Genomic DNA, 25,604 nt, shown 5'->3' on the forward strand with positions numbered 1-25,604 from the left:
AGCAAGTAATAGTGACACATGTTCTACATATATACATATATATCAGTGTGGCTGTAGTTATAGCTAGAGTGGCCAGGAATAGGGATTTTTGTTCATTAATAACTCTGCACCCATTTGACGACTGCGCATGAAACTTTGCAGCCCTGCAATGCAGTCTTGGGAGGATTGAAAGTTTTGTGGTGTTTGGTCAAGGGTGTGCAAAGAAAAAAGGGAGGTCCCAAAGGGGGATGAAATCCGATGCATTTTCCTTTTTTTTATATATTTTTTTTTATTGGACATCAGATACAGAAACAAACAAATCAACGTAACCAGTAGTCACATCAACAAGAAAAGGAAAAACCAAGCCCATATCTGAAGCTATAAAAACGGTGATGGATCAAGCCCTGATCTGTTGACTCGGTACGAGTGTTCTGTTTAATTCAGATACTCTGTCCATCACCACCCCCTTTTCTGAATCATATCTGAAGCCAACATTTTCCCCCCGAATTATGACCCACCCTGCCCCGGTGGATCCCAGCAAAGGAGAGTAAACCAAAAACTTCTAAAACAGCACCTGACACTAGCAACCTAGGTGTATATCCACTTGTATTAACAATTACTCTTTGTTCAACCATTTAGTTAAAGAGCCCCATATCTTTTCGCCTTTCGCTCTTGCTCGACTCCCCCTTCTTCTAAACACAGATATCTCCCAGTTATATATAAATAATGATTTACTAAACCAAACATGTATCGAGGGAGGATTTTGGTCTAGCCAAACCGTGACCAGGCACAACCGAAACCCTGCCATTGCAATGTATACCGTTTTCCGATCTGCTTCTTCCATTTCTTGGTTGGAGATCCTTAGCATAATGACCTGTGGGGTCACAACATAGCCCAATAAGGATTCCAGGCGTTGTTCTATTTTGACCACTAATTCAGACAAACCAGGACAGGTGGCAAACATATGGGTACTATCTGCAGCCAACAACCCGCACGGGGGCCGTGTATCCCGGAAGTCCCCCCATCGGTGAATACGCGCCGGAGTAATATATAAGTTACACCAGGTCTTAAAACATTGTACCTGCAGTTTGGCAGAAATACATGTGGTTTGACTAAACAAAAGGGAGTGTTCGCATTCACCTTGCCCAGCCTGTAAACTGGTTTGCCATCTCTCAAAATGCTTTGTCAGATCATCCCCCATCTTCTCATTAATAAGTTTATAAAGAGTAGCTGTTGTGGATTGGGCCCCGATGATTAGATCCAATAAAGGAATTCGATCTCGATTATTGAGTCTTTTTGTAAGAAAATCCAGAATCTGCAAATATTTTAAAAAAATATTTATTTTCAATCCTGAATTTTTCTTTGATATCCTCAAAGGGGAGCATTTCAGTGTTCAGGATAAGGTCTCCTATACACTGAATACAATTTTTGACCCAATTCCTAAAATGGACATCTTGGAAAATTGCCGGGAGTAGGGAATTATTAAATAGAGGAGAATATAAGTGAACCCGCCCAATCCCGAACTTTTTCCTGATCGTGGTCCAGGCCCTATAGGCAGCTAATAATACCTTAAATTTAACCCTCTTGTAATAAGCAAAATCTATGTGGCACAAAAGGAGTCCTCTTGCTTCTACCCCATAAATTAAATGATAAATTGAGACCTCAGAGCTTCCCAGATTCGCCCCATTTAACAACTCCCCCATCTGTTTCAGCATAACTACCCAGTAGTAGATTTGAAAATTAGGAATGGACCAACCACCTCTATCTCTTGATAAGCTCATGTATCTAAGAGCCCTTCTAGGGTGTTGCCAGGCCCACAGAAACCATGAAACAAGCTTATCTAGCTTTGTAAACCAAACTTTGTGTATATCTAGCAGTATTGCTCGAAAACAATATAAAATCTTGGGCAGAAAAATCATTTTAAAAATGTTATTTCTCCCAACTAGTGTTAAGTGTAAATTATTCATTCTGCGAGAATCCAAGTTCATTTTCTGGAGTAACGGCTTATAGTTAATATCCACAATATCCTCTGGTCGAACACTTATTTCTATACCTAGGTATCTGGCATTGGGGTCTATCCGATGATCGACTAATGTGACCTTATCATTAAGAACAATTTGAGTTTTGTTATCATTCAAATTATATCCGGATATCTTGCCAAATTGTGATGTCAAGGTAGTTATTTCTTCCAGCGCCTGGCGGGGAGCTGCTGTTGTGATAGCTAGGTTTTCTGCGTAGCCCAGAATCTTTACATCTCCCCCTCTAGCACAGATAGGTTGTATTGCTTGACTCTCCTGAATCTTCCTGATTAGAGAATCGATATAAATAGCAAATAATAAGGGGGAGCACGGACATCCTTGTCTCGTTCCGCGCTTTATTTTGATCTCCCCAGACTGAGCCCCCATCAGAGCAATTATGGCAACTGGGTCTTTATACATACTTTGAATTGCTTTTAAAAACCCATCCCCAATCCCGTAATGCCTTAAGGCAGCCCATAAAAAAGGCCAGGAGACCTATTGAATGCCTTTTCGGCATCTAAAAGAATTAGGGCCATAGGATCTCCTGTAACCTTAGTATAGTCAAACAATGTTATGACCCGTCGTATATGATTTAAAGTTTCATAACAGGGACAAAGCCATGTTGTTGTGGAGATACCATCTTTATTATAACTAAGGCTAGCCTGTTTGCAAAAGTCTTCGACTAAATCTTGATGTCACTATTTATTAATGTAAGAGGGCGATATGACCCTGGGTCCGTCGCAACTTTTCCTTTTTTTTTTAAATACCACTATCTTAGCATGAGGCCATGACACAAGGGGTGTATCGCCACTCTGAACTATACAAAACATTTCCAACATCATGGATGCCAGCTGTGTCTGGAAAATCTTTAAAAATTCGCCAGGAAGAAGATCAGGGCCGGCTGCTTTGCCCGAGGATAATGAGTCTAGTGCCCGGGTTATTTCTCCCAGACTAATTGGAGCATCCAGAATTTCACGATCTACATAAGATAGTGGATCAACTTTGACCACTTCGAGATATCTCTGAGTTTCCACTTGTGTCCTACAATTATTGCTTATATCCTCAGAATACAACTTCGGATAAAATTTCTGAAACACAGTGAGACTTTCCCCTGGGTCACGTACTAAGCCTATATCGGGGTCTATAATACCTGTGATCCTATTTTGTGCTTATTTTTCTCTGATCCCGACTGCTAGCATATGGCCCACTCTTTCATTGCTCTCGTAGAGCTTAGACTGCCAAGCAAAATATCTACCCGCAGATTTGGCAAATAAAATCTCCGTTATAGCGGATTTGGTGATTAGGATCTCAGTTTGAGCCAATTCAGCGACCCCTCCCTCCGATAAAGCCTTAACCAAATGCTTCTCAGCTTTAGCCAGTGTGTCATACAGTTCTTTTCTCCTGTTCCTTTCTTTTTTCTGTGCTTCCCAACCAAACTGTATAGTCTCACCCCTAATCCCAGCTTTCAGAGTGTCCCAAACATTTTGAATACCCATACTTCCCAAGTTTTCACTAAGAAGCCTAGTAATCCACCTATCCCTATGTTCTATATAGGAATTATCGCTTAAAAACGCCCTATTAAAAGTCCCACTGGAAAGAGGTTTCTGCTTTTTAATATTAACTTCCAATACCAGAGGGTTATGGTCGGACATTACCCTGGGAAACTTCATGATTTTACTGCGCTGCACCAGACTGTGAGAGATAAAAAAATAATCAAACCGTGCATGTGACCTATGCGGAGCTAAAAATAGGTAAACCCTGGATCATTACCTTCAACTTGTACCCACAAATCTACCAACCCATGGAGCTCTTTTAGTTGACTAAGAGATCTAAAAACTTTCGGTTTACGCCCTTGATATCCTATTTCTGGATGGTTGGAGATCGCACTGCTCAGGTTGATATTGAAGTCACCACAGAGTATGATCGGGGAAGGCCAGCCCACCAATTCTAAACCCAGCCAATTATACAATTCAGGGTCGTCTAGTACAGGTACGTAAATAGAACATAATGTAAACATACTGCTGTCAATAGTACATTGCGTGATTACCCACCTCCCATATTTATCGGAAATAGAACGAGTAAAAATTTGCCAGACCCCGACGTGCAAATATAGCCTCCCCTTTTGTCTTAACTTCCTATTTAGTCAACAAAATCAATTGAAACCCATCCAGCTCCATAATTTTATTCCTATTGGCTTCGACATGCGTTTCTTGGAGGCAGATGATATCTGCCCTCAAGAATTGAATGTCTTCCCTTATCCTACGTCGTTTGACAGGGTCATTAAGTCCGGAAATATTAACCGAAGCTATACTAACACACCCCATTGAGTATGAAAAACAAAATCAAATACAGTATAACTCTGACAAAAGAAAAAATTATCATACCCCAGCGAATATATGCCTATACCCCTGGCATTCTCTCTGACAGTAGTGTGGCAGAAGTTCGGCGGAACGGAAAAAGTCTGCCCCTCTGCAGTTTTCTTGGCATCTGGTCGGGCCTTTTCAAATATCGTGTGCCGCAATAAAAAGTTACCAAAAAATATTAAAGTTGCCGGGCTTTTGGTTGGGGCCAAGGTTGCTTTTAAGCATTAAAGTGAATCTGTGTACACGCTGGATCTCCGTTTCCCAATTCCAATGAGATAGTTCTGGAAAAGCCGATTTCATGAGCCTCAACACATAGCCACGTGCATCACTCCCCTCTGCCTTTTCTTCGATGCCCAGCAAGTGTAGATTATTCCTTCGCTGCCTGTTTTCAGATTCCTCCAACTTCCAGAGGATATTGATCATTCTTGCATCGTTGGCAAATGTTTTTTGCTCCGTGCTTTCCAAACTGGCCTCCAGCCCAACTACACGCTCTTCCAGGGAGGCCGTTCTAGCTACCACCTCTGAGCAGGCTTTAGTTGTCTTGCGTATAGCGCCCTGAATTTTTCTAGTCACCAATTGAGCCCTTTTGTGCTCCTGTCGAGCCTCAGTTTGCATTGCCTTAAGAGTTGAGTATATTAAGCTGATTGAGGGAACCGGCTCCATGTTTTTATCCAAGACACTGAGGTTTCCCTCCTGAAATCCCGATACTGGCCCCCCTTCGACCTCCATATTAGTAGTAGAATAATCCCATTGAAGATGGTTGTTAGAGTCTGAATGAGAGCTTCAATGCACGGAGCCTGCTTTGATTTTCTTTCTAGGTCAGTTAGCGGCACTTTTTAGTGTACCTGCAGGCATGGGGTGCTGTCGCTATCATCCCCTGAGGCATCTATGTCCGTATTATCGGGGTCACTAGCATTATTTAAATCTGACTCTTCTGCCAGTGAAAAGAAATGTTCCCCATCTGGGGTGCCTGGCACTATTTCTCCTATCACTTGGGGATCACGGGCACCTTCGCTGTCAGATCCTCTTAGGCATTCCACCCCCCCCCCCCTCCAACTGTTCTTTGGTAATAGATGCTGCCTCTGGGCCTGAAATGTGTGTATCTGCAGCAGCTGAGATGTCCTGCACACTGTCGATCTCTCTGGCAGTGCGGGGATCCTGAGAGACTAACTCCACTGGAATAGCTACAATATTACAATTTTTATTAGTAACAGTGGCAGCAACAGAGAGATAAACAGTCCCGGAGCTAGTGCTTAGACTAGAAATTCTCTCCAACAATGGCTTTCATTGCTTGCTCTGATTCCCGCTTACTGGTTTACATGCAAACATCCCAGGAACCGTGGGGGTCTTTTTTTGTGTCCTACCGTCTGGCAGATGTTGATCCAGATCCGGGGCCCCTTTCCTACATGCAGCCTTCTCCACGTTGTTCTGCTGTAATGGTGATCAAACAGCCACGTCTGGCTCCTTTCCAGCAGGCACTTTTTGGCCACCACAGCTCCTTTCGCAGCAGCACCTCCTTCCTTCGGTGCGATTCTCGGTGGAGGCATCTTGCAAGGACTCTCGCTCTTCCCCGCAGTTTGTCCGTCAGCCACGCCTGCCAATAATACAGGTACGCTTAACGCTCAGCTGCCTGGAAACGGAGTTCCGCTGTGCGTCGTAGAAAATTACTGAAAACTGCGAGGCTAATCATTCAGAAGCGAAGAGGGGTTTCTTGCTACAACTCTCCGGATTCCCCGAGGCTCAGTGGGGCATCAGCAGCTCAGTATACCGCTCAATGTCCAGAGTGGTTGGGAAGTGACCTTTCGCATCACTCACGCAGCCGCCATCTTGCCCCACTCTCTACTGAAATCAGATGCATTTTCCAAAGACTTTTGTATTTCGCATAGCGCAAAAGCTGTCATATATATATTGATATATTTATATATATATATATATATATATATATATATATATATATATATATATATATATATATATATATATATATATATATATATATATAATGAATATGTATGCATTTGACTCACTTTTTATTGCGTGCAAACAAAATAAGCAGTCTTTTAGTTGGTAGATAGGAAGGAGAATCTTATGGGAGGCACTCTGAAAGATGAAATTGTGATAGGCCTATGGACTTGGGCTGCTGACAAAGCGAGAACAACTGGTAACTGGATAAATTTTCTCAGAAAGACAGACAATGCTGTATTTTATTAAATTGCTTTAATGATGTTTGGCATTTTTTTCTATCAAGGTTCCTTTATTGTTCTACTTCGCAAAGGCTTTAATTATTGATGCACTAATTGTTTGCCCTTGACATAAGCTTTGGTTGGAGTGGAGACTACCTCACTTCATTAGGGTCATCCCCTTCTCCTAGGGCTTTGGACACTGAGGGGCTTAATCTGCAGCACACATAGAAAGAGGAAAATGCTTCTTAGGATTGTTTTTTGGGCAGGAAGGTGCAAACCTGCATTCAACTGAAGCACCCTTACATATGGTGCAAGAGTGCCTACATTAGTGCTAGGCTGCCGAAATGGCGCCAGTGCATGGAGAAAGGACAGGAATGCTCCTTAATGTATAAATACTTTGCATTCCTGCCCTTTCATTTTGGCATAGGGCAACGCAGCCCTACGCCAAAATCCTATAAATGAGGCCCTGGGCATCCCAGAGCAGTGTGCAGCCTCTGTGGTGCAACAGGGAGGAGAAAGTGTGACAGCCTGCCCCTGGTTTCTTCTTCCCAGTAATGATGTATCTAGAAGCAGGCGAAGGCTTCTGCACCGCCCACGTCCTCCACAGCCAAGAAGAGCCATCATCTTCCACAGCACCGCAAACACATATTTCAGGGGACCAACTGTAACAAGCTGGAACAAAAAACACCTGAAGGGCGCCTTTCCTATAGTATTTTAACACTAAAAGTTTCTTCTCAGCTTCCTCCATTTCGGCTCTTTGCTGACTCCAAGGTGAAACCAGTGGTACGTTTGGGCACCTGTGCCATGGCGCTGGGTGTGCAGGAGGCGACAGAGAAGGTCTGTGAGCCGCGATTCACTAGTGAGTGTTTGATTTGCAAAATAACTATTGGTGTGTTCTTTGACTTCCAGAACCAATTGGAAAGCCCACCTAAAAAACAATCACGCTAGGTTCTTCGGCTTGCATCACTACTTCGAGCTCACACTAAACACTGCACTGAAATGCTTGTTCTCACAGTGTTCAGCACATTTCCAAATACTGTGTTCCACCTTCCCCTAAGCTTTACTTGTTCCTCTGCTTCGTTTCAACACATAGAAATGGTCTGACTCATACTTCACTAAAACCCTTCGTGATATATCCATTCACATACACATCACCCATCTCTGCATCTTGCATCCTCTGCACCTCATCTGACTCTTCCAATGATACAGCTCGCTCACAGGCAATCTTCATCAAACCCTGTCTCACAGCAGCCTTCGGAAAATAACACAATATTTAGCTCTTTCATTCTCACCTTTCTCCATTGGCACTTTCCCTAATCAGTTTCATTTTAAAGACTCCAAAACGTTTCACTCAGCACCTTCTGCTTCATTTTCGAATAACTCATCTCATCCCTCCGTACACTTCTCTAACCCTTGCACTGTTCACCTTGTGCCACGCTTAATGCAACATCTTTTATTACACAGTCGCCACAACCCTAAAGGTAGGCCTCAAAGCACCATATTGCACACTCAGGGGCATATTTACAATGGAAGTGACGGAACACGATGTTAGCCTCCTTGGCTTAACGCCGCGCTCCACCACTTCTGAAACGCAGGGCTGCACAATATTGTTGTAAATATGCATTTCCCCCGGCGCTGGTGCTAAATTTAGCTGCCTAGCTCCAACGCAGGCACCCTTGCACCATAGTGCATTGTAGGGGACGATTGCTTATGTGAAGGAAGGAACACCTTTCTGCACATAAACAATCAATGGTGTTTTGCTGTTTCCATCTGTGCTGCACAACGCAGCACACATGGAAACAGCTAAAACGAGGAGAAATTAAACATTTCTCCTTGTTTCGCCAGGGTAAGACCAGGTTTTCCCTGGTCTTAATTTTGGTGCTGCCCCATATTTACGCTACCCTTGTAAATATGGGGCAGCGCCAAAATCAATGTGTGTTGCGGTGGTACGTCCACCACAACACCCATTGCCCTTCCTTGTCACAATAAGTGTAGCATGAAAGGGTGCCTTACTTACGTTAAGCCACGTTGAATGGCATGACGCTGCCTTGTAAATCCACAACATCCAAAGAAAGTGATGCTGTGGTGGCATTAGGGGCTTGTAAATATGCCCCTCAGTTCCACCATCACCTTCATTCTTAACACCACCACACACTTTACCAAACGATTCTTTCTTGCTGCTCCTAAGTGCCGCTTTCACAACCTTGTCTATCTGTCCCTGGAAAGGCTTCGCTCAAGCCGATCTATCTACACAACTTAACCAGCACCTAGTCACTCACGGCCCCACAGACTTCATCCAACGGTGTCCCCGCGACTCCCTTTCAGATTCACTAATCACTTCTCACAGTGCCCCCACAATAGACCTTTAACAGCCCCTTCAATCTACCCACACTCATACACACTCTCCCATAGTTCCAACACGTATTTACCCAACATATTCTAGACACAAGACGCTCTTTAGGATACACTGATCTGATTGTGTGCTCCTACACCTTAGCTTTCTCACTATTGACACCCCACATATTCCACCCATTACTTTTTGTAAGGCCATGCACGCACGTCAGCCTACTCCGTTTAACTCACACCACCACACAGACTTCAACAAAGTCTCCTAAAATCTCCAGCACACATTTTACCCAATGCCTTTTATTTCCCACTTCATTTATCACACAAACTTTTGTGTCTCACAAACAGATACCTACATTTTCCTAACTCCTTCCATTATAGATCACCGCTACACACAAAGCCCCTAGTCCCTTCCATTCAAAACCCCATCTCATCATACGACCTGCCTATATTTTAACTAAGTTGGCTTCAAGAATTATGGGCCTACTTTGAGGTAATGTTGACAATGGTCACATATCACACTGCTTTCCTTAACATGTTAGCGTCGACCATGCCTGTTACTTGAACATAATCACATTCTATAACGGTGACCTTTAATTTGGGTTATGTGATTCAAAATAATGCAGTCGTGTAAAAAATATGAATTCATGTTTTATTGAAAATAATTTATAAGTACCGTTGTACACACAGAGAGACATCTGTATATACAAATATATAAGAATAAGTTATTTTAAGATATTCTGACAATGACATTCGAGAAAGAATGGCATTTAAAAGGTGCGACTGCAATGAAACTTGCATATTTTAAAATCAAGTTAAATTATTTAAATCACACAGGTAAAATACATTTCTACCCCATTGTGTCTAGCGGGTAATAAATACATAAATAACACACTGATTGCCATCAGACACTGAAGACGAATTTCAATAATTTAAATGTACAGTATAAATATCTACAGGCGCACGTACAAAAATATAAAAACTCTCGGCGAGCCAAAGAAGAGTGTTCTTTTCAGGCGGCAACCTGGAAAGGGGGTTCATTCTCGATGTTGTTGAGCAGGGACTTGCTGCTGATTTTGCGAGGGTCCTCGGGGGTCCAGACTTTAGCTGTTCTGATAATGTTCTGTTCTTTCAGCTGTTTCTCGTCTGTCCAGGAGAGGGAGTGTCCTGCCAATGGGGGCAGTCCATAATCTGGGTCACTGGGAGATGGGGATCCTGAAAACCAAAAGATAACATGAACCATTATTATTGCGCAAACTAAAGAAAGTGCAAAGCAAGAAAATTAAGACACGTTTTACATGTAGTTTTACCTCCTCCCCTCTAGTAAACTCTCTGGACACCAACTATTAGCCACATATCTTTATGATGCTGAGGGAAATAGGCTAGGCTTCACCATGGACAGCTACTGAATGGACGAGTGTGCATTTTGTGTTGCACCCGGAAGAGGGCAGTGCTTAGTAGTTGTGCGCTCAATAAAGTAATAAAAAAGAGTTTTAGGAAGGGGGTCGAGGAAAATGCGTTCTGGGAATTGAAACGATGCTGGGACGCAAATGTAGAAGTAGAAAGAATAAGTGAGAGTTGAGAACGCTATACATTTTAGGGTTTAGTGGTTCTTGATCAACCAAACCTACAAGCATTAAATGAGTGTCCATAATTTAATTCGTATGCAAGTACCTTGAACTTTCCTCAACACGTCACTCTGATGCAGCAGTGCGCATTGGGCTGGGCTGGCTGCTAAGGGCTTTAGGAGATGTGAGGACGAGGTGGGGGGGGGGGGGCATATGGAAAATCTGGCAGCGCCAGAAGGGCTAGTCTGACAGGCCAGTGCCTTCGTTTTTGTTCCTTTCTATTTGTGGGACTGTTATATTGTCTGTGGGGTTGTTTTTTTACTGTTGATTAATTGATGTTACCATAACCAATTCATGAAGCAAATGCATGCAGATCCCCATACCTTGCAAAACACGTGTGACTCTATAAGCTCAAAACTGACCTATTTGCAATTGGGGGCACTGTTTAGCTATATGGTCAGCTAATCGGGTCGCTTTTAATTTAGTGCCCGAGCACAATTTCTGTCCCAAGCAGACCCTGAGCAGGGCAACACCTCTGTAAATCCAGCAGAGCTGGAGAGGGGTAAACTAGAAGTCGATGACCCTTCTCCACCTCTGCAAGAAAATGAGGGACATCCATTGTCAGAGACCTCCTCGCCCTCTTCGAGACCCCCCTCCCCTGACGCCCCGGAAGGAGAGGCTGTACTCACTTGTCCCGCGGTGGCAGATGATGACCTTCTTGGGCTGCCCGGCGCCCTCGCCGCCCGGGCTGCGCAGGGGCAGGTCGGTCTGCACCAGCTCGCTGAGGAAGTTGATGTAGCCGATGGCCAGGCGCAGCGTGTCCACCTTGGAGAGGCGCTTCTCGTAGGGCAGCGTGGGGATGTGCGAGCGCAGCCCCTCGAACGCCTGGTTGATGGACTGCATGCGCCGCCGCTCGCGCACGTTGGCGGCCTGACGCAGGTGCTGCAGCTGCGCGTCCGAGCGACGCCGGCGTCGCCGCTGGCTCCGCCCTGCCGAGGACGCGCCCCGGTGCGGCAGGTCGCAGCCGCCGGCCTCCCCGCAGTCGCCGTAAGAGCAGCCGGTGGAGCCGGAGGACGAGAAGGAGTAGTCGCCCGCGTCCTCGCAGCAGTCGTCGCCGGGGACCAGTCGCCCGTCCTGGTAGTAGTCCAAGAAGTCCATGTCGTCCTCCAAGAAGTCTTCGGCGTCGAGGGGCTCGCGGGACGAGTGGTCCGTGAATAGGTCTTCATCGTCGAAGTAGGGGGAGGACGTGGAGAAGGTGTCCAGCCCGGTGAAATGCTCTAGTACCGCCTCCATGGTGGGTGTGCCGGGCTGCCCCCGTTGGAGGGGGCAACAGGTGCTGCCTCCGACCTGTGGCAGTCCTGGGGTCTGTGTACCTGGAGGGGCGCTGCAGATGCCTCTTTGGGGCGAGCCGCAGAAAGTGCTAGAGCCGCTGCACCGCGGAGGACGGGTGGCTCCTGTCCCGGCCCTCTTCACTGTGATTTCAGCGATGCTGATGTCAAGCAACAGGTGTCTGTCCTGCAGCAGGTTTCTCGCTCTCCAACAGTCCTGGCGTGGATCAGATGCTGTTTTCTACAGGGCTGTGGGTCCGGTGACCCCTTTCTGGGGTACAGAGTCTCTGGCGATCTCTTGCGGAGGACAAATGTTCACCTTCTATTGGATCGTGGTGTGGTGGCTCAAAGGTGCTGTCCCCACGCTAGAGTTCTGGTTCTCTGGAGGTCACTTGTTTAGGGGACAACAGATGGTCCCCTTCTCTGGGGTACTGGTCTTTCGCGGAGGGCAGCAGATACTCCTCCTCCTCTTTGGGTTCTGGGTCCGTGGTACTGCTCGGCGGGGGCAGCAGGTACCTCCCTTTCACGAGATTGCTGGTTTGTGGTGGTGCACAGCGGTAGTCTGCCCCTTGCTTGCTCTTTCGGGGCGTAGGACGCGCTTGAACTGAAGGCTGCCACGCGAGGATTCTTATAACTACATCCCAGGACGCGTGCCATTAACCAATATGCTCAGCCAATCAGAGAACGACTCGCCCTCCCCATGCGAGGGGCCAGCCGGGCATTTCTGTACACCTTAAGTGTGAAGTGGGAGGTCCATCGCTGCCCGGCCCCGCCCCCCACCTAGAGCCTCCGAGCAGTACCAGCCTGCCCCTTCTATTGCAGCGGCAGGTACCTGCCAGCCTCTTGACGTGGGCACCTGCTTTAACTAGGTGCTGTTGACAAGTGACAGAGGACGTGCATATATCACTGCACGCCCGGAGCAGAGAAGCCCCCTGCACACCAGTGGACGTGCAGACATCGCCTGTGGCACACCAGGCGCCCTACTAACATTGTTTGATTAACTGGTCCTCCTCGAGGCGTAGAATAACGGGATCTGAGAGGGAACAAGTGCGTGTTGCGTCTTGCTCTAAAGCTCGGAGATTTCGCTTACTTTTAGTGAATATCTTGAAACACGGACGGCGCCAGTTTCTCAGCATCCCCACTTTGGGGTTCACCGGTCACTTCTTCTTAGGCACTAACTGTCCCAAATTATCCTCATGCACTCTAGGATATCACCGAGAGATGTACCAGTAAATAAAATACCCCTTGAGATTCCTGTTACAAGTGCGGTTTTATGTGTTTTTACCCATATACACCGCTCATCAATCATGCATGTTGTTTCAGGTGTCTATCGGGATTCTAGCACCAGTAGGACGTGTAGCAGCACACATTGCGCTAAAATATAAGATATAATAAATTTACATACCCCGTTTCACGTAAGGGAATGGAATTACCAACGGATAATTTGTATTAAGTTGTTACTGCTGTCCCTCCTAGCCCCAGCCAGCTCCTGGTTGAGATTCTGTCGGTGGCACCCTGAGGGACACAGAGCGACCCCCTCACAAATAAGCCTCAAGAGCTCTGGGTTTGACACAGGAACATGTCTTGATGGTGACAGTGTCCGTGCAGTGTACTTCCAGCGCTCTATGAAACTGGGGATGAAGCGGTGCGGCCAGTGCTGAGCCGTGAATGCTTCTGCGGGCACTGTCCAAGTCCTGAAGCTCAAGGACGGAGCGCGCAGTGCAGCCCCAGCGCCTCCCTCTCCCTCCCTCCATAGACAGCGTGTAAGTGCCAGCAGCAGCCCGCACCCGTGCAGAACTAGCCCAGAACTACAGGTCGTTCCGCGCGCCGCTCTGTGCAGGGAGCCTGCTGAACTCATTTGAAGCAGGGATGCCCGTCCTTATGCTTGCCACTGTCAAAAATGTCATTTTAAGTTACTAGATTTGCCCCTGTTGGTTCCACCGGCACTTATTTTTAGGGCCTGGGACTGACTGTTGCCATCATCAGGCTGTGACCAAGAACAAGAGGGAGATTAATGGAGATATTGGAAGAAGTTAAACATAGGAAAACTGGGACAAATGGAGAAAGCTGGGATGAAAAAGAATTTCCAAGAGAGAGATAAGGAGACGGGAGGAAGGGCAGTCGATTCAAAAGTAGACTACGTTTGAGTTCGCCAACCCATATATTCGGCTATTAAAACACTGGGCTGCTGCCCTTTATTTAACAAAAGAAACAGTTTGTAAGCTACACGAGGAATATACACACAGTGGCACACAGACTGTATCACAAACACATTGCAGATCTTTAAGGTAGCGTATCTTCGCTGCACCTAACAGACGTGTCCCACACACAAAACAAATAACAGTTTAGTAGAGCGCAGCATAAGGTCTCCGTTGCGCTCTTGTCTTCCTTGCCGTCTCCCGCACAGTCTGCACAGCCCCCACCACAAAGCTTGTTGCTCACTTTTAATCTTTTTCACACGCGGATGAAAGAACACCGAGCACGGAACAGACCGGGTCCTTCTGAACTCTTTCTTGATCAGCTCCTGCCTTGCGGTTGACAGAGAGAGAACCGGACCCTCGGCCAGTCCAAGAATAATGCCGAGGAGTCTGATGGCGATATGGGGTTCATTCCTCGCAAGAGACGCGCCTCGGACACAACAATCAGGCCAGTTGTAAGAAGGTGGAGGGGTTGGGGTGAGAGAGAGATGCGGCCATACCGCCTCGAAAGTACAAAATGATGAGGCTTTTGCAAACTAATAAATAGGAAGGCTATGGACAAAGGGCGTTAATGCTGAACCACGTGCGTGCACCTCTGCCTTTTTAAAGTGAGCTGTTATCTTGGCGTGACGTGCATGCCACGTGGTCTTCAGTTAGTTCCTTGTTATCTGACCCATTCACGGACCGTGCAACCAAATGGTCGCCTTGTTTCATAGACAATGGCCAGATGAGCGGTCCATTGAGGTCAGTGTCCGGCTGAATAGCGGGAGACAACGGGGTCCGTATTGGTCATTTCCCGATGAGCTTCAGCACGAGGGCGCCCTCCGGAGTCACCCCCATGGGAAGCAGAACACACGTATTGTCCACACAAGAGCTGAGAGAGGAACAAAGCTCCCTCTTAGGCCTTTGGAAATAAGCCATTGCTGCTGTTTTTATAGCGCAGCACACACTCTGACGGTGGTGCAAAGAAAGGTTACAGTCACCCATGCCCTGCCAAGAGCCGCCCATATTCAGAGACATAGAGACAGACCTCGAGAAAATCACCGGGGTTGATCAGCAGGGCACCACAGCCACGTCCGCCATAGTTGTTCGACCTGGCACAATAGTTTCGTACTTCCTAGCTCTTCTGCCTGGCACCAAAGCTGCATACTTCCTAGCTGTTGGTCTTGGCACCACAGCCATGCACAAATAATAAGGTGATGGATGGACTGCTTGACTTAATCACAGCCACTAGCAATGGTTCAGGGCCTCATCGCAATCCATCCTTTTGTGGCTACTGTGCCACTTCAGTTTGGACCCAACCGTATGCAAATAAGTTGACCCCGCTCCTCATGGGAACAGTCCAGCCCAAACTGCCAGGCCCTATTTTAACCGGAACATAAGTAACCTAGGACTGGTTTTGCCCCATTTAAGGCACTTCAGCCAGGTGTAGCTTTGTTTCAGTACCATAGTGATCCCAGGACCCAGGGCTGGGCATACTCAGTGCACTTATGGCATCAAATGCAAAAATAACTAGGTGATGGGTGGAATGCTTGAATTAATCTCAACCACTGACAATCGCTTGGGGCCCCATCCCAATCCACCCTTTGTTCCTCACCTGGCATCACAGCTGTGTCCTTGCTAGGCGTTGGGCTGGCACCGCAACCGTGTACTTGCTAGGTGTTAAAGTGGCACCGTAGCTGTGTACTTGCTAGGGGTTAAAGTGGCACCGCAGCCGTGTACTTGCTAGGTGTTAAAGTGGAGCTGCAGCTGTGTGCTTGCTAGGTGTTAAAGTGGCACCGCAGCCGTGTACTTGCTAGGTGTTAAAGTGGCACCGCAGCCGTGTACTTGCTAGGTGTTAAAGTGGAGCCGCAGCTGTGTGCTTGCTAGGTGTTAAAGTGGTGCTACAGCTGTGCACTGGCTAGGTGTTAAAGTGGCGCCGCTGCCGTGCACTTGCTAGGTGTTAAGGTGGCACCACAGCCTTGTTCTTGCTAGGTGTTTGTCTGGCACTGCAGCCGTGTACTTGCTACGTGTTTGGCTGGCACAGCAGGCGTTTACTTGCTAGGTGGTAAGGTGGCACTGCAGCTGTGCACTTGTTAGGCGTTGGGCTGGCACCGCAGGCATGTACTTGTTAAGCGTTGGGGTTGCGCCGAAGCTGAGTACATGCTAGGTGTTAAGGTGTCACCTCACCCATGTACTTGCTAGGCGTTGGGCTGGCACCGCAGGCATGTACTTGCTAGGTGTTGGGCTGCCACTGCAGCCGTGTACTTGCTAGGTGTTAAGGTGGCACTGCAGCCGTGTACTTGCTAGGCGTTAAAGTGGTCCCGCAGCTGTGTACTTGCTAGGTGTTAAGGTGGCTCTGCAGCCGTGTACTTGCTAGGTGTTAAAGTGGCCCCGCCGCCCTGTACTTGCTAGGTGTTGGGCTGGCACCGCAGCCCTGTACTTGCTAGGTGTTGGACTGGCAACAGCTGTGTACTTGCTAGGCGTTGAGCTGGTACCACAGCCGTGTACTTGCTAGGTGTTGGGCTGGCACCGCAGCTGTGTACTTCATAGGTGTTGGGCTGGCACCGAAGCCAGGTACTTTCTAGATGTTGAGTTGTATCTGCATCGTGTACTTGCTAGATGTTGAGCTGGCTCCAAAGCTGAATACATGCGAGATGTTAAGGTGGCACCGCAGCGGTGTACTTGCTAGTTGTTAAGGAGGGACCGCGTTGGGGTGGCACCGCAGCGGTGTACTTGCTGGTTGTTGAGGTGGGACCGCGTTGAGCTGGCACTGCAGCCGCGTACTTGCTAGGTGTTGGGCTGGCACCACAGCCGTGTACTTGCTAGGCGTTGGGCTGGCACCACAGCTGTGTACTTGCAAGATTTTGGGCTGGCACCACAGCTGTGTACTTGCTACGCGTTGGGCTGGCACCAGAGCTGTGTACTTGCAAGATTTTGGGCTGGCACCACAGCTGTGTACTTGCTACGCGTTGGGCTGGCACCAGAGCTGTGTACTTGCTAGGTGTTTGGCTGGCACCGCAGCCAGGTACTTGCTAGGTGTTAAGGTGGCACCACATCTGTGTACTTGCTAGGCGTTGGGCTGGCACTACAGCCGTGTACTTGCTAGGTGTTGAGCTGGCACCACAGCCGTGTACTTGCTAGGTGTTGGGCTGGCACCGCAGCTAGGTACTTGCTAGGTGTTAAGGTGGCACCGCAGCTGTGTACTTGCTAGATGTTGAGCTGGCTCCAAAGCTGAATACATGCTAGATGTTAAGGTGGCACCGCAGCGGTGTACTTGCTAGTTGTTAAGGAGGGACCGCGTTGGGGTGGCACCGCAGCGGTGTACTTGCTGGTTGTTGAGGTGGGACCGCGTTGAGCTGGCACTGCAGCCGCGTACTTGCTAGGTGTTGGGCTGGCACCACAGCCGTGTACTTGCTAGGCGTTGGGCTGGCACCACAGCTGTGTACTTGCAAGATTTTGGGCTGGCACCACAGCTGTGTACTTGCTACGCGTTGGGCTGGCACCAGAGCTGTGTACTTGCTAGGTGTTTGGCTGGCACCGCAGCCAGGTACTTGCTAGGTGTTAAGGTGGCACCACATCTGTGTACTTGCTAGGCGTTGGGCTGGCACTACAGCCGTGTACTTGCTAGGTGTTGAGCTGGCACCACAGCCGTGTACTTGCTAGGTGTTGGGCTGGCACCGCAGCCAGGTACTTGCTAGGTGTTAAGGTGGCACCGCAGCTGTGTACTAGCTAGGTGTTGGGCTGGCACCAAAGCGGTGCACTTGCTAGGTGTTAACCTGGCACCACAGCTGTGTACTTGCTAGGTATTGGGCTGGCACTGCAGCCGTGTCCTTAATAGGTGTTAAGGTGAAACCGCAGCTGTGTACTTGCTAGGTATTAGGCTAGCAACAGCCGTGTACTTGCTAGGCGTTGAGCTGGTACGGCAGCTGTGTACTTCCTAGGTGTTGGGCTGGCACGGAAGCTGTGTACTTTCTAGGCATTGAGTTGGCACCGCAGCGTGTACTTGCTAGGTGTTGGGCTGGCACCGCAGCCGTGTACTTGTTAGGTGTTAAAGTGGCACATCAGCCGTGTACTTGTTAGATGCTTGGCTGGCACCGCAGCCCTGTACTTGCTAGGTGTTAAGGTGGCACCCAGCCGTGTACTTGCTAGGTATTGGGCTAGCAACAGCCGTGTACTTGCTACGCGTTGAGCTGGTACCGCAGCAGTGTACTTCCTAGGTGTTGGGCTGGCACCGAAGCCGTGTACTTGCTAGATGTTTAGTTGTATCTGCACCTTGTACTTCCTAGGCGTTGGGCTGCCACCGCAGCCGTGTACTTGCTAAGCGTTGGGCTGGCACCGCAGCCGTGTCTTTGCTAAGTGTTGGGCTGGTACCACAGCCGTGTATTTGCTAGGCGTTGGACTGGCACAGCAGCTGTGTATTTGCTAGGCGTTGGCACCGCAGCCGTGTATTTGCTAGGCGTTGGGCTGGCACCGCAGCCGTGTACTTGCTAGGCGTTGGTCTGACACCGCAGCCGTGTATTTGCTAGGCGTTGGGCTGGCACCGCATCCGTGTATTTGCTAGGCGTTGGGCTGGTACCGCAGCCGTGTACTTGCTAGGCATTGGGCTGGCACCGCAGCTGTGTACTTGCTAGGCATTGGGCTGGCACCGCAGCCGTGTATTTGCTAGGCGTTGGGCTGGCACCGCAGCCGTGTATTTGCTAGGCGTTGGGCTGGCACCGCAGCCGTGTACTTGCTAGGCGTTGGGCTTGCACCGCAGCCGTGTACTTGCTAGGCGTTGGGCTGGCACCGCAGCTGTGTACCTGCTAGACGTTGGGTTGGCACCGCAGTCGTGTATTTGCTAGGCGTTGGGCTGGCACCGCAGCCGTGTACTTGCTAGGCGTTGGGCTTGCACTGCTAGACGTTGGGTTGGCACCGCAGTCGTGTACTTGCTAGGCGTTGGGCTTGCACCGCAGCCGTGTACTTGCTAGGCGTTGGGCTTGCACCGCAGCCGTGTACTTGCTAGGCGTTGGGCTGGCACCGCAGCTGTGTACTTGCTAGACGTTGGGTTGGCACTGCAGTCGTGTATTTGCTAGGCGTTGGGCTGGCACTGCAGTCGTGTATTTGCTAGGCGTTGGGCTGGCACCGCAGCCGTGTACTTGCTAGGCGTTGGGCTGGCACCGCAGCCGTGTACTTGCTAGGCGTTGGGCTTGCACCGCAGCCGTGTACTTGCTAGGCGTTGGGCTGGCACCGCAGTCGTGTACTTGCTAGGCGTTGGGCTGGCACCGCAGCCGTGTACTTGCTAGGCGTTGGGCTTGCACCGCAGCCGTGTACTTGCTAGGCGTTGGGCTGGCACCGCAGCCGTGTACTTGCTAGGCGTTGGGCTTGCACCGCAGCTGTGTACTTGCTAGACGTTGGGTTGGCACCGCAGTCATGTATTTGCTAGACGTTGGGCTGGCACCGCAGCCGTGTACTTGCTAAGCGTTGGGCTGGCACCGCAGCCGTGTACTTGCAAGGCTTTGGGTTGGCACCGCAGCCGTGTACTTGCTAGGCGTTGGGCTGGCACCGCAGCCGTGTACTTGCTAGACGTTGGGTTGGCACGGCAGCCGTGTACTTGCTAGGCGTTGGGCTGGCACCGCAGCCGTGTACTTGCAAGGCTTTGGGTTGGCACCGCAGCCGTGTACTTCCTAGGTGTTAAGGTGGCGCCGCAGTCGTGTACTGTAACTTGCTATGCGTTGGGGTTGGCACCGCTACCGTGCATTAAGTATTCGCTTATTAAAAAAAAGTGCGGACTATCACGGAAATTAAATATGTGTTTTTCTGTTGGTGGTGGATGTAAATGAGGCGTATGTCTTCAAAGTATGCACACCAGGCTCACTCTTAACACTCCACCTGGCTCAATACTAAGGTGAATACCTCTAAATGTATTTTGTATTCTGAGCGCTGCCAACAACAAAGGTTTCTTTTCTAAAGCTGCCCGTGGCGATAAATTAACCCACGCACTTGGAAGACAGTGTCACCTTTATAAATAGAGTTTACATAAGCTCCACACTTAAGTGTATGACCTTCAATTAACTGTTTGGGCAGCAGCCACCTCATTAACCCCAGTCTGGCCCCATATTGACTCCCAAAAACAACATTTGTAAACAAGTGACCCGTTTGAATGCCGCGGCTCTCGCAGGACAGGGCAGATAAAGGCAGCGGCCCCTCATCAATCAAGGCGCAGAAAGCTCTGGTCGGAGCCGGGGTCTGTCTGCGGACGGCCGGTGGTCAGCGGACCCTTCAGACGCCACGACGGGCCTCTCAAGTGTACTGGGAGTGACAGACGGCCACGGTCCGGCCAGACAGCAGCTTGTCACAGTTTGAGCCCCGGACCCCTCGCCTGCCTGTAGGGCTGCAGCAGGGTGCTGGAGACTGCAAACATAGGCAGGGACCCTGGGGGGCGCACTGCGGGGCTGGGCTGTGCGTCATCTCCGACTGCAGTCTCTGGACGCCTCACAGCCAGCTGGAGTTATTACACGCAGCATTGCGGATCGTGTTTATTAAATCTGTGTTTATTACACACACAATAGCAGGGCGCGTTTTTAAATGCCGCGTTTGCGTGTTTAATGCACGCACCATAGCGAGGCGCTTTTATTAAATGTATGTGTTTGTTATATAATATGCACCATAGCGGTAAGTGTTTGGTAAATACATAATTGTATTACGTGCACCATGGCAGGGATGCGTTTATTACACACCCCCATAGCGAACACGTTTAATGCCTGTGTTTAGTACATGCACCATGTCGGAAAGCGTTTGGTAAGTCCATGTGTTTATTACGTGTACCATAAGGGCCTGCGTTTATTACACACCCCATAGTGGGGCGAATTTATGAAATACATGCGTTTATTACACGCATCATAGCCTGGCGTTTATGAAATACATGCGTTTAAAAAAGCACCCTAGCGGGAAGCGTTTGGTGAAAGCACGCGTTTAATACACGCGCCATATCAGAGGTGTTTATTAAAGTCATGTGTTTATTACATATACCATAAAGGCATGCGTTTATTACACGCACAATAGCGGACGCGTTTATTAAATGCACCAGAGGAACTGCACTGGTCGCCCTCCAAAGGTGTATTTATTAAACGCACTCTGAACTTCGTTGAATTGGTAAACCCAGGTAGCGGCACTAATGGGACGCACCTAATGAGGCTGACTTTAATGAACACATCCCAGTAAAAGGGCGGATGCAGTTCGATGAGCTATAGTTATTACATGTAGTATGAGAAATGTCATTTATTGAATGTTCGACCATGAACTGAAACTATCGAATGCCCCCAAGTGAACTCATGTATTTAATATTCAGCAGTGACCTGCTTTTATTGAACGCATCCTGACGAACTGATCTGCATCTATAGAATGCGTGCGTTTGAGCGCATTTATTGCATGCATGCTTGTAACCTGCATTTAATTAATCAATTCCAACAAACGTGTGTATTGAACTTAACATCTGCAAGTGTAATATAGTGCAGTAAACTGCTTTCAACAGTGTGCCATAAACTGTGCTGATTGAACGTACCCTGGTAAATGTATTTACTGTGCGTATTCCGGTCAAGGGATTTTATAGGATGCCTCGTTTAAGCAGTGTCTAATGAATACATTGTGCCAGAGTACCTTTAATGACGCGGTATAGTGACAGCGATATACTAACTGCACTTATTGAATGCATCCATTGATGGTCCGTTACTAGAATGGACGCCCGCGCCGTAATTATTAAATGGCTGCCGCTCCACTGAGCTGCATGCATTGAATCTACGCAATTCCGTTGCAATAATCGATTGTACGCCAATAAGCTGAGTTTATTCAATGCGTCTTGGTACATCGAGTTTATTGATTGCATGCTTGAGCTGCGTGATTTTTAATGCACTTAGGTAACTCGCCTTCGTAAGTCATGTTTCCCTAATCAGCTAAGTATGTTGCATTTATTGAATGCCTCCTTTTAAAATGAGTTTAATGCATGCAACAGTGTTAGATCCATATATTGCATTCATCCCTGTAAACTGCATTTATTCAATACATTGCGGCACGCTGTGTCTTTAAGTTGCCCCAGTAATGCATTCTAATAAAGCGAGTTTATGGAATGCATCTCCTAATGTGGATTTATTACCCGTTTTCAAGTAAACTGTGTTTACTGAAAGAGCCCCATTCAGCTGCAAGTACTGTGTTCACTGAATGCACCCCAGTGAGCTGCGCGCATCAAGTGATTCAGAAGGAACTACGTTCTGTGAACGCGTGTCCGCAAACTCCAAAGTTTCAATGGAAAATGGCGGACTGCATTGTTTATTGCATGCCTGCGCGAAATGTACATTTGGTGAGCGTACCCTGACGAAGTGCATACGCGTAAAGAGCATTTATTGCAAGCATCCCAGTAAAGTGCATGGACTGAATGCACCTCGGTAAACTGAATTTAAGGACTGTAACGAGTAAAGTGCATCCGACGAGCTGAAATTATTGAATGTATCCGAGTAAAGTGCATTTTATTGAAAGTACGCAGTAAAGTGTGTGGGCTGAACGCACCAAGCGAGGTAGAAAGAAAGTGCATGTGTTAAAGTGCGCGGACTAAAGGCACCTCGATGAGCTGTATTTAAAGTTTCCGGTCTAAGTCTTTATTGACTCTATAGTATTTTTTGTATCTCTTTCATTCCTACTGTTTCACCCCCACCCCTCCCCCCTCCCCCCTGAACCACAGTGAGCGCTTATGTTGGGTAAGTCAAATGAAACGCCATATTTCAAGCGAACTGCGTTCAATCTATGTATCCCAGAATTCTGAATTTACGAACGCATCTTAATAAAAATCATTTTACTGCACGTCTCCTAGACTTCGTTTGTTGTGCCTGGCTGACATTTTTCTGTGTCACTCTATAAAGACTTCTTTCAAAGACCCCGAGTCACTCACGGCGGCCCCAAACATACATTTGTAATGTGTATTATTAACCGAAGCTTTCTGCCAGTGATTGAGAACTCTTTACCCGTTGTGTTCATGTGTAAATCGAATTTCAAACGTTTTCTGTCATACGACAAAAACCGTCCCAACGTCCTACAGTGAATTGTTCTTTCTGACCGAGCAAAGCCGCTACTGGCGGCGGCATGCTGTCAGTGTGCTCAGTGGGCTATTGCACGAGCTGCAAAGACGCATGCAGCGCCCACACGAGCGCGTCGCAAAGCTCGGATGTGAGATCTTTGGCTCTTCGCGAAGGGCCCCTGTGACATGTGGCTGCTTTCTGATCATTCTTGGTGTGTGTGTGATCCATCTTCGCCGCCAGGCTTCTCTCTCAAACTGCAAACAGCGTGCCACAAGGTGGACATGCGCATGGCACGGCCCTAACACGCCGTCAGAGCACCACAAGGCCACTCTGCAGGCCCCGAGGTGATTGATGCACATAAAATGGCCGTTAGCGCACGTGGCAGCCAGGGCCCATGGCTCTTGCTGTCATTGGTCTCTTGGTCAGAAGAAAGTTAATGCAATATGCGCATATCACTTCGTGTGTGTGGGAGGGTTTCGGTGGACATTGGGTGGCGGGGAGTGGGGACTGAGAATGGAGTGGGGTAGTGGCACCACTCAACTGCAGAAAAATGTATGGGATGTGAGATCTCCTCCTCCACCCCTCCCCAATCCCAGGTCCAAATAGCAAGAAGTAACGGCGGCAGAAAACATCGGGGTGGTAATGTTTTTTGTTATTAAATGGGTAGCAGTAATGCCTTTCTTGGTCATCAATTGTGAGATTATAACGTGCCCGTTTATAAAACGAGTAAATATACATTTTATGCGCACTGCTGTGTTTTTAATACACTTGTCTCTAACTGATATAAATTGCTATGTATTGCACAAATATACCAGGCGAAGTGTGTGTCCACAGCCACCTACGGGGCGGGACTTTGGGGCATTGAGAAGGATCATACTTTGCAGAGCTGTGAGAATCAATTCATCAGCTACCTTCTGGGTGTCCCAAAGTCCACATCCTCATTTATGACACACATAGAGGCCGGAGTCAAGCATATGGGGGACACAATTAGGATGGCCCCAATTCTCCTATGGCACAAGGTATGGACAACCAGGGAGGCCAGTTTTAACAGGGACCTTCTGGAGGATTGCTTGGCCCTAGATGGGGTTGCAAATCTCCGCTGGCTGTCGTACGTAAGATCTGTACTCAGTGAGATGGGCCACCTAGATTATTACGCAAATCCTGGTACCTTGGAGGGCGTATCCAGATCAGTTCTTAAAAAAACACGAACCTCCCATCTGGAAACTTTGAGATGGAATGTTGAAAAGAACAAACAATCCATCTTAAATTTTCAAGAAATCACCCCCAAGGAAGGCATGCAAATGTATCTAAAAGTGGACCCCAGCCCTTATCATAGAATGCTCCTGACTCGCCTCCGTCTTGGGATTTTCTTTCGTATGGTTTCTATACCAAAGATCAACAACTGGTCTCCACTGAATTTAATATGTCAGTGTGATAATACCGCATTCCAATCCAATTTGCATTTAATGTTCTTTTGCTCCTTCTATACTACCCCCAGAAAACTTTATTTAAAACCTCTGTTAAAGCGTTGGGGCGTAAGAAATTGCAGACCTGCTTTTCAAGACTGTTAAAACTCGAAGATGAGCATGTGATTTTTGCGGTATCCTGTTTTTTAAGATCTGCCATGTTGTTGCGGAAAACCATGTTGTAAAACAATCCCGCTTGGGTCTCCCTATTGTGTTGATCAGCACTAATTTCAATCCATTCTGTACTGTATTTTGAATGTTTTTCTTAAGAGTCAGTATTACAATTGTCGTTTTTAATTGCTAAATTTTTATACTCAAACATATCATTTGTGATGTTTTTATATGTATGTATTGTGCTTTTATGATTTCGAAGAAAATCGAATAAAGCTTATATATTATTACTATTACTGCTATGTATTGATAGTGGAGGTCCGGGTTGGAAAAACTATCATGGAAACCGAGCAGCACGCGGTTCAGCAGTTCCAAGGCCCTTCAGATAAAGAGAGGCACGGTATGCTTTGAAGCCCTTCAGTGCTGCGATTGTAGGAGGCCGAACATGGGCAAAGTAAACACCATGAATAATCATCTCAGCCACCCCTGTCCGTGTTAATTGATGACTGTACACGCTGAGTGGAGAACTAACAGTGCGCACCTGCCACTGAGAATAGGCAGATAGGTAGGTGTTTGCAACAGGATGTTCTTTCGGATTGCAAAATTAGTCACACTGTTGAACCAGTGTAAAGGACTTTTATCTTCTCAGATTTGTGACGTGTCTGAATAGTACTGATTAGATTAAAGTTAGCAATAAAATATAGAAAGCACAGGCAAAGCCAATAGGTCTGTTTATTGTGGAAAGGCAAAAAACACAGTCATGCAGAAATGATATTTTCATATAATAGCATGTTGGCTTTCCATTGCTTGTTAGTGATAGGAACATAATCTGCAGCATTCTCCTAGGCTCCTCTCTCAGCTGTAAACAGCTTTTGCAGATGCATCGCGAGCATCGAGACTGGATGGAAAACAACTGCCTAAAACGTAACATGGACAAAACAGAATTACTGTTCTATGGAAACAAAACCTCCTGTTGGAACAACTCTGGATGGCCTTCTGAACTAGGACCCTCACCCAC

At 47.8% G+C, this 25,604-nt stretch overlaps 1 protein-coding gene across 1 annotated transcript; it reads right to left on the reverse strand.

Moving 5' to 3' along the window:
* Positions 1 to 9,522: 9,522 nt before the first annotated feature.
* On the reverse strand, positions 9,523 to 12,386 carry PTF1A (pancreas associated transcription factor 1a). Its single transcript, XM_086939969.1, has 2 exons — positions 11,147 to 12,386; positions 9,523 to 10,104 (listed from the first exon to the last, which is right to left on the reverse strand). Exons 1-2 carry the CDS (start codon positions 11,748 to 11,750, stop codon positions 9,902 to 9,904), a joined length of 807 nt encoding a protein of 268 aa, XP_086796095.1. The 5' UTR covers positions 11,751 to 12,386; the 3' UTR covers positions 9,523 to 9,901.
* Positions 12,387 to 25,604: the final 13,218 nt, after the last annotated feature.

Source organism: Lissotriton vulgaris, chromosome 10 (assembly GCF_964263255.1).
Source record: "Lissotriton vulgaris chromosome 10, aLisVul1.2, whole genome shotgun sequence".
Taxonomy (NCBI): Eukaryota; Metazoa; Chordata; class Amphibia; order Caudata; family Salamandridae; genus Lissotriton; species Lissotriton vulgaris.

Excerpts from the sequence above, each read along its gene's own strand:
- PTF1A (XM_086939969.1), bottom strand. The coding sequence starts at position 11,750 with ATGGAGGCGGTACTAGAGCATTTCACCGGGCTGGACACCTTCTCCACG. Across the intron at positions 10,105-11,146 it reads CATCTGCCACCGCGGGACAA|GATCCCCATCTCCCAGTGAC; the intron begins GTGAGTACAGCC and ends TTTGGTTTTCAG.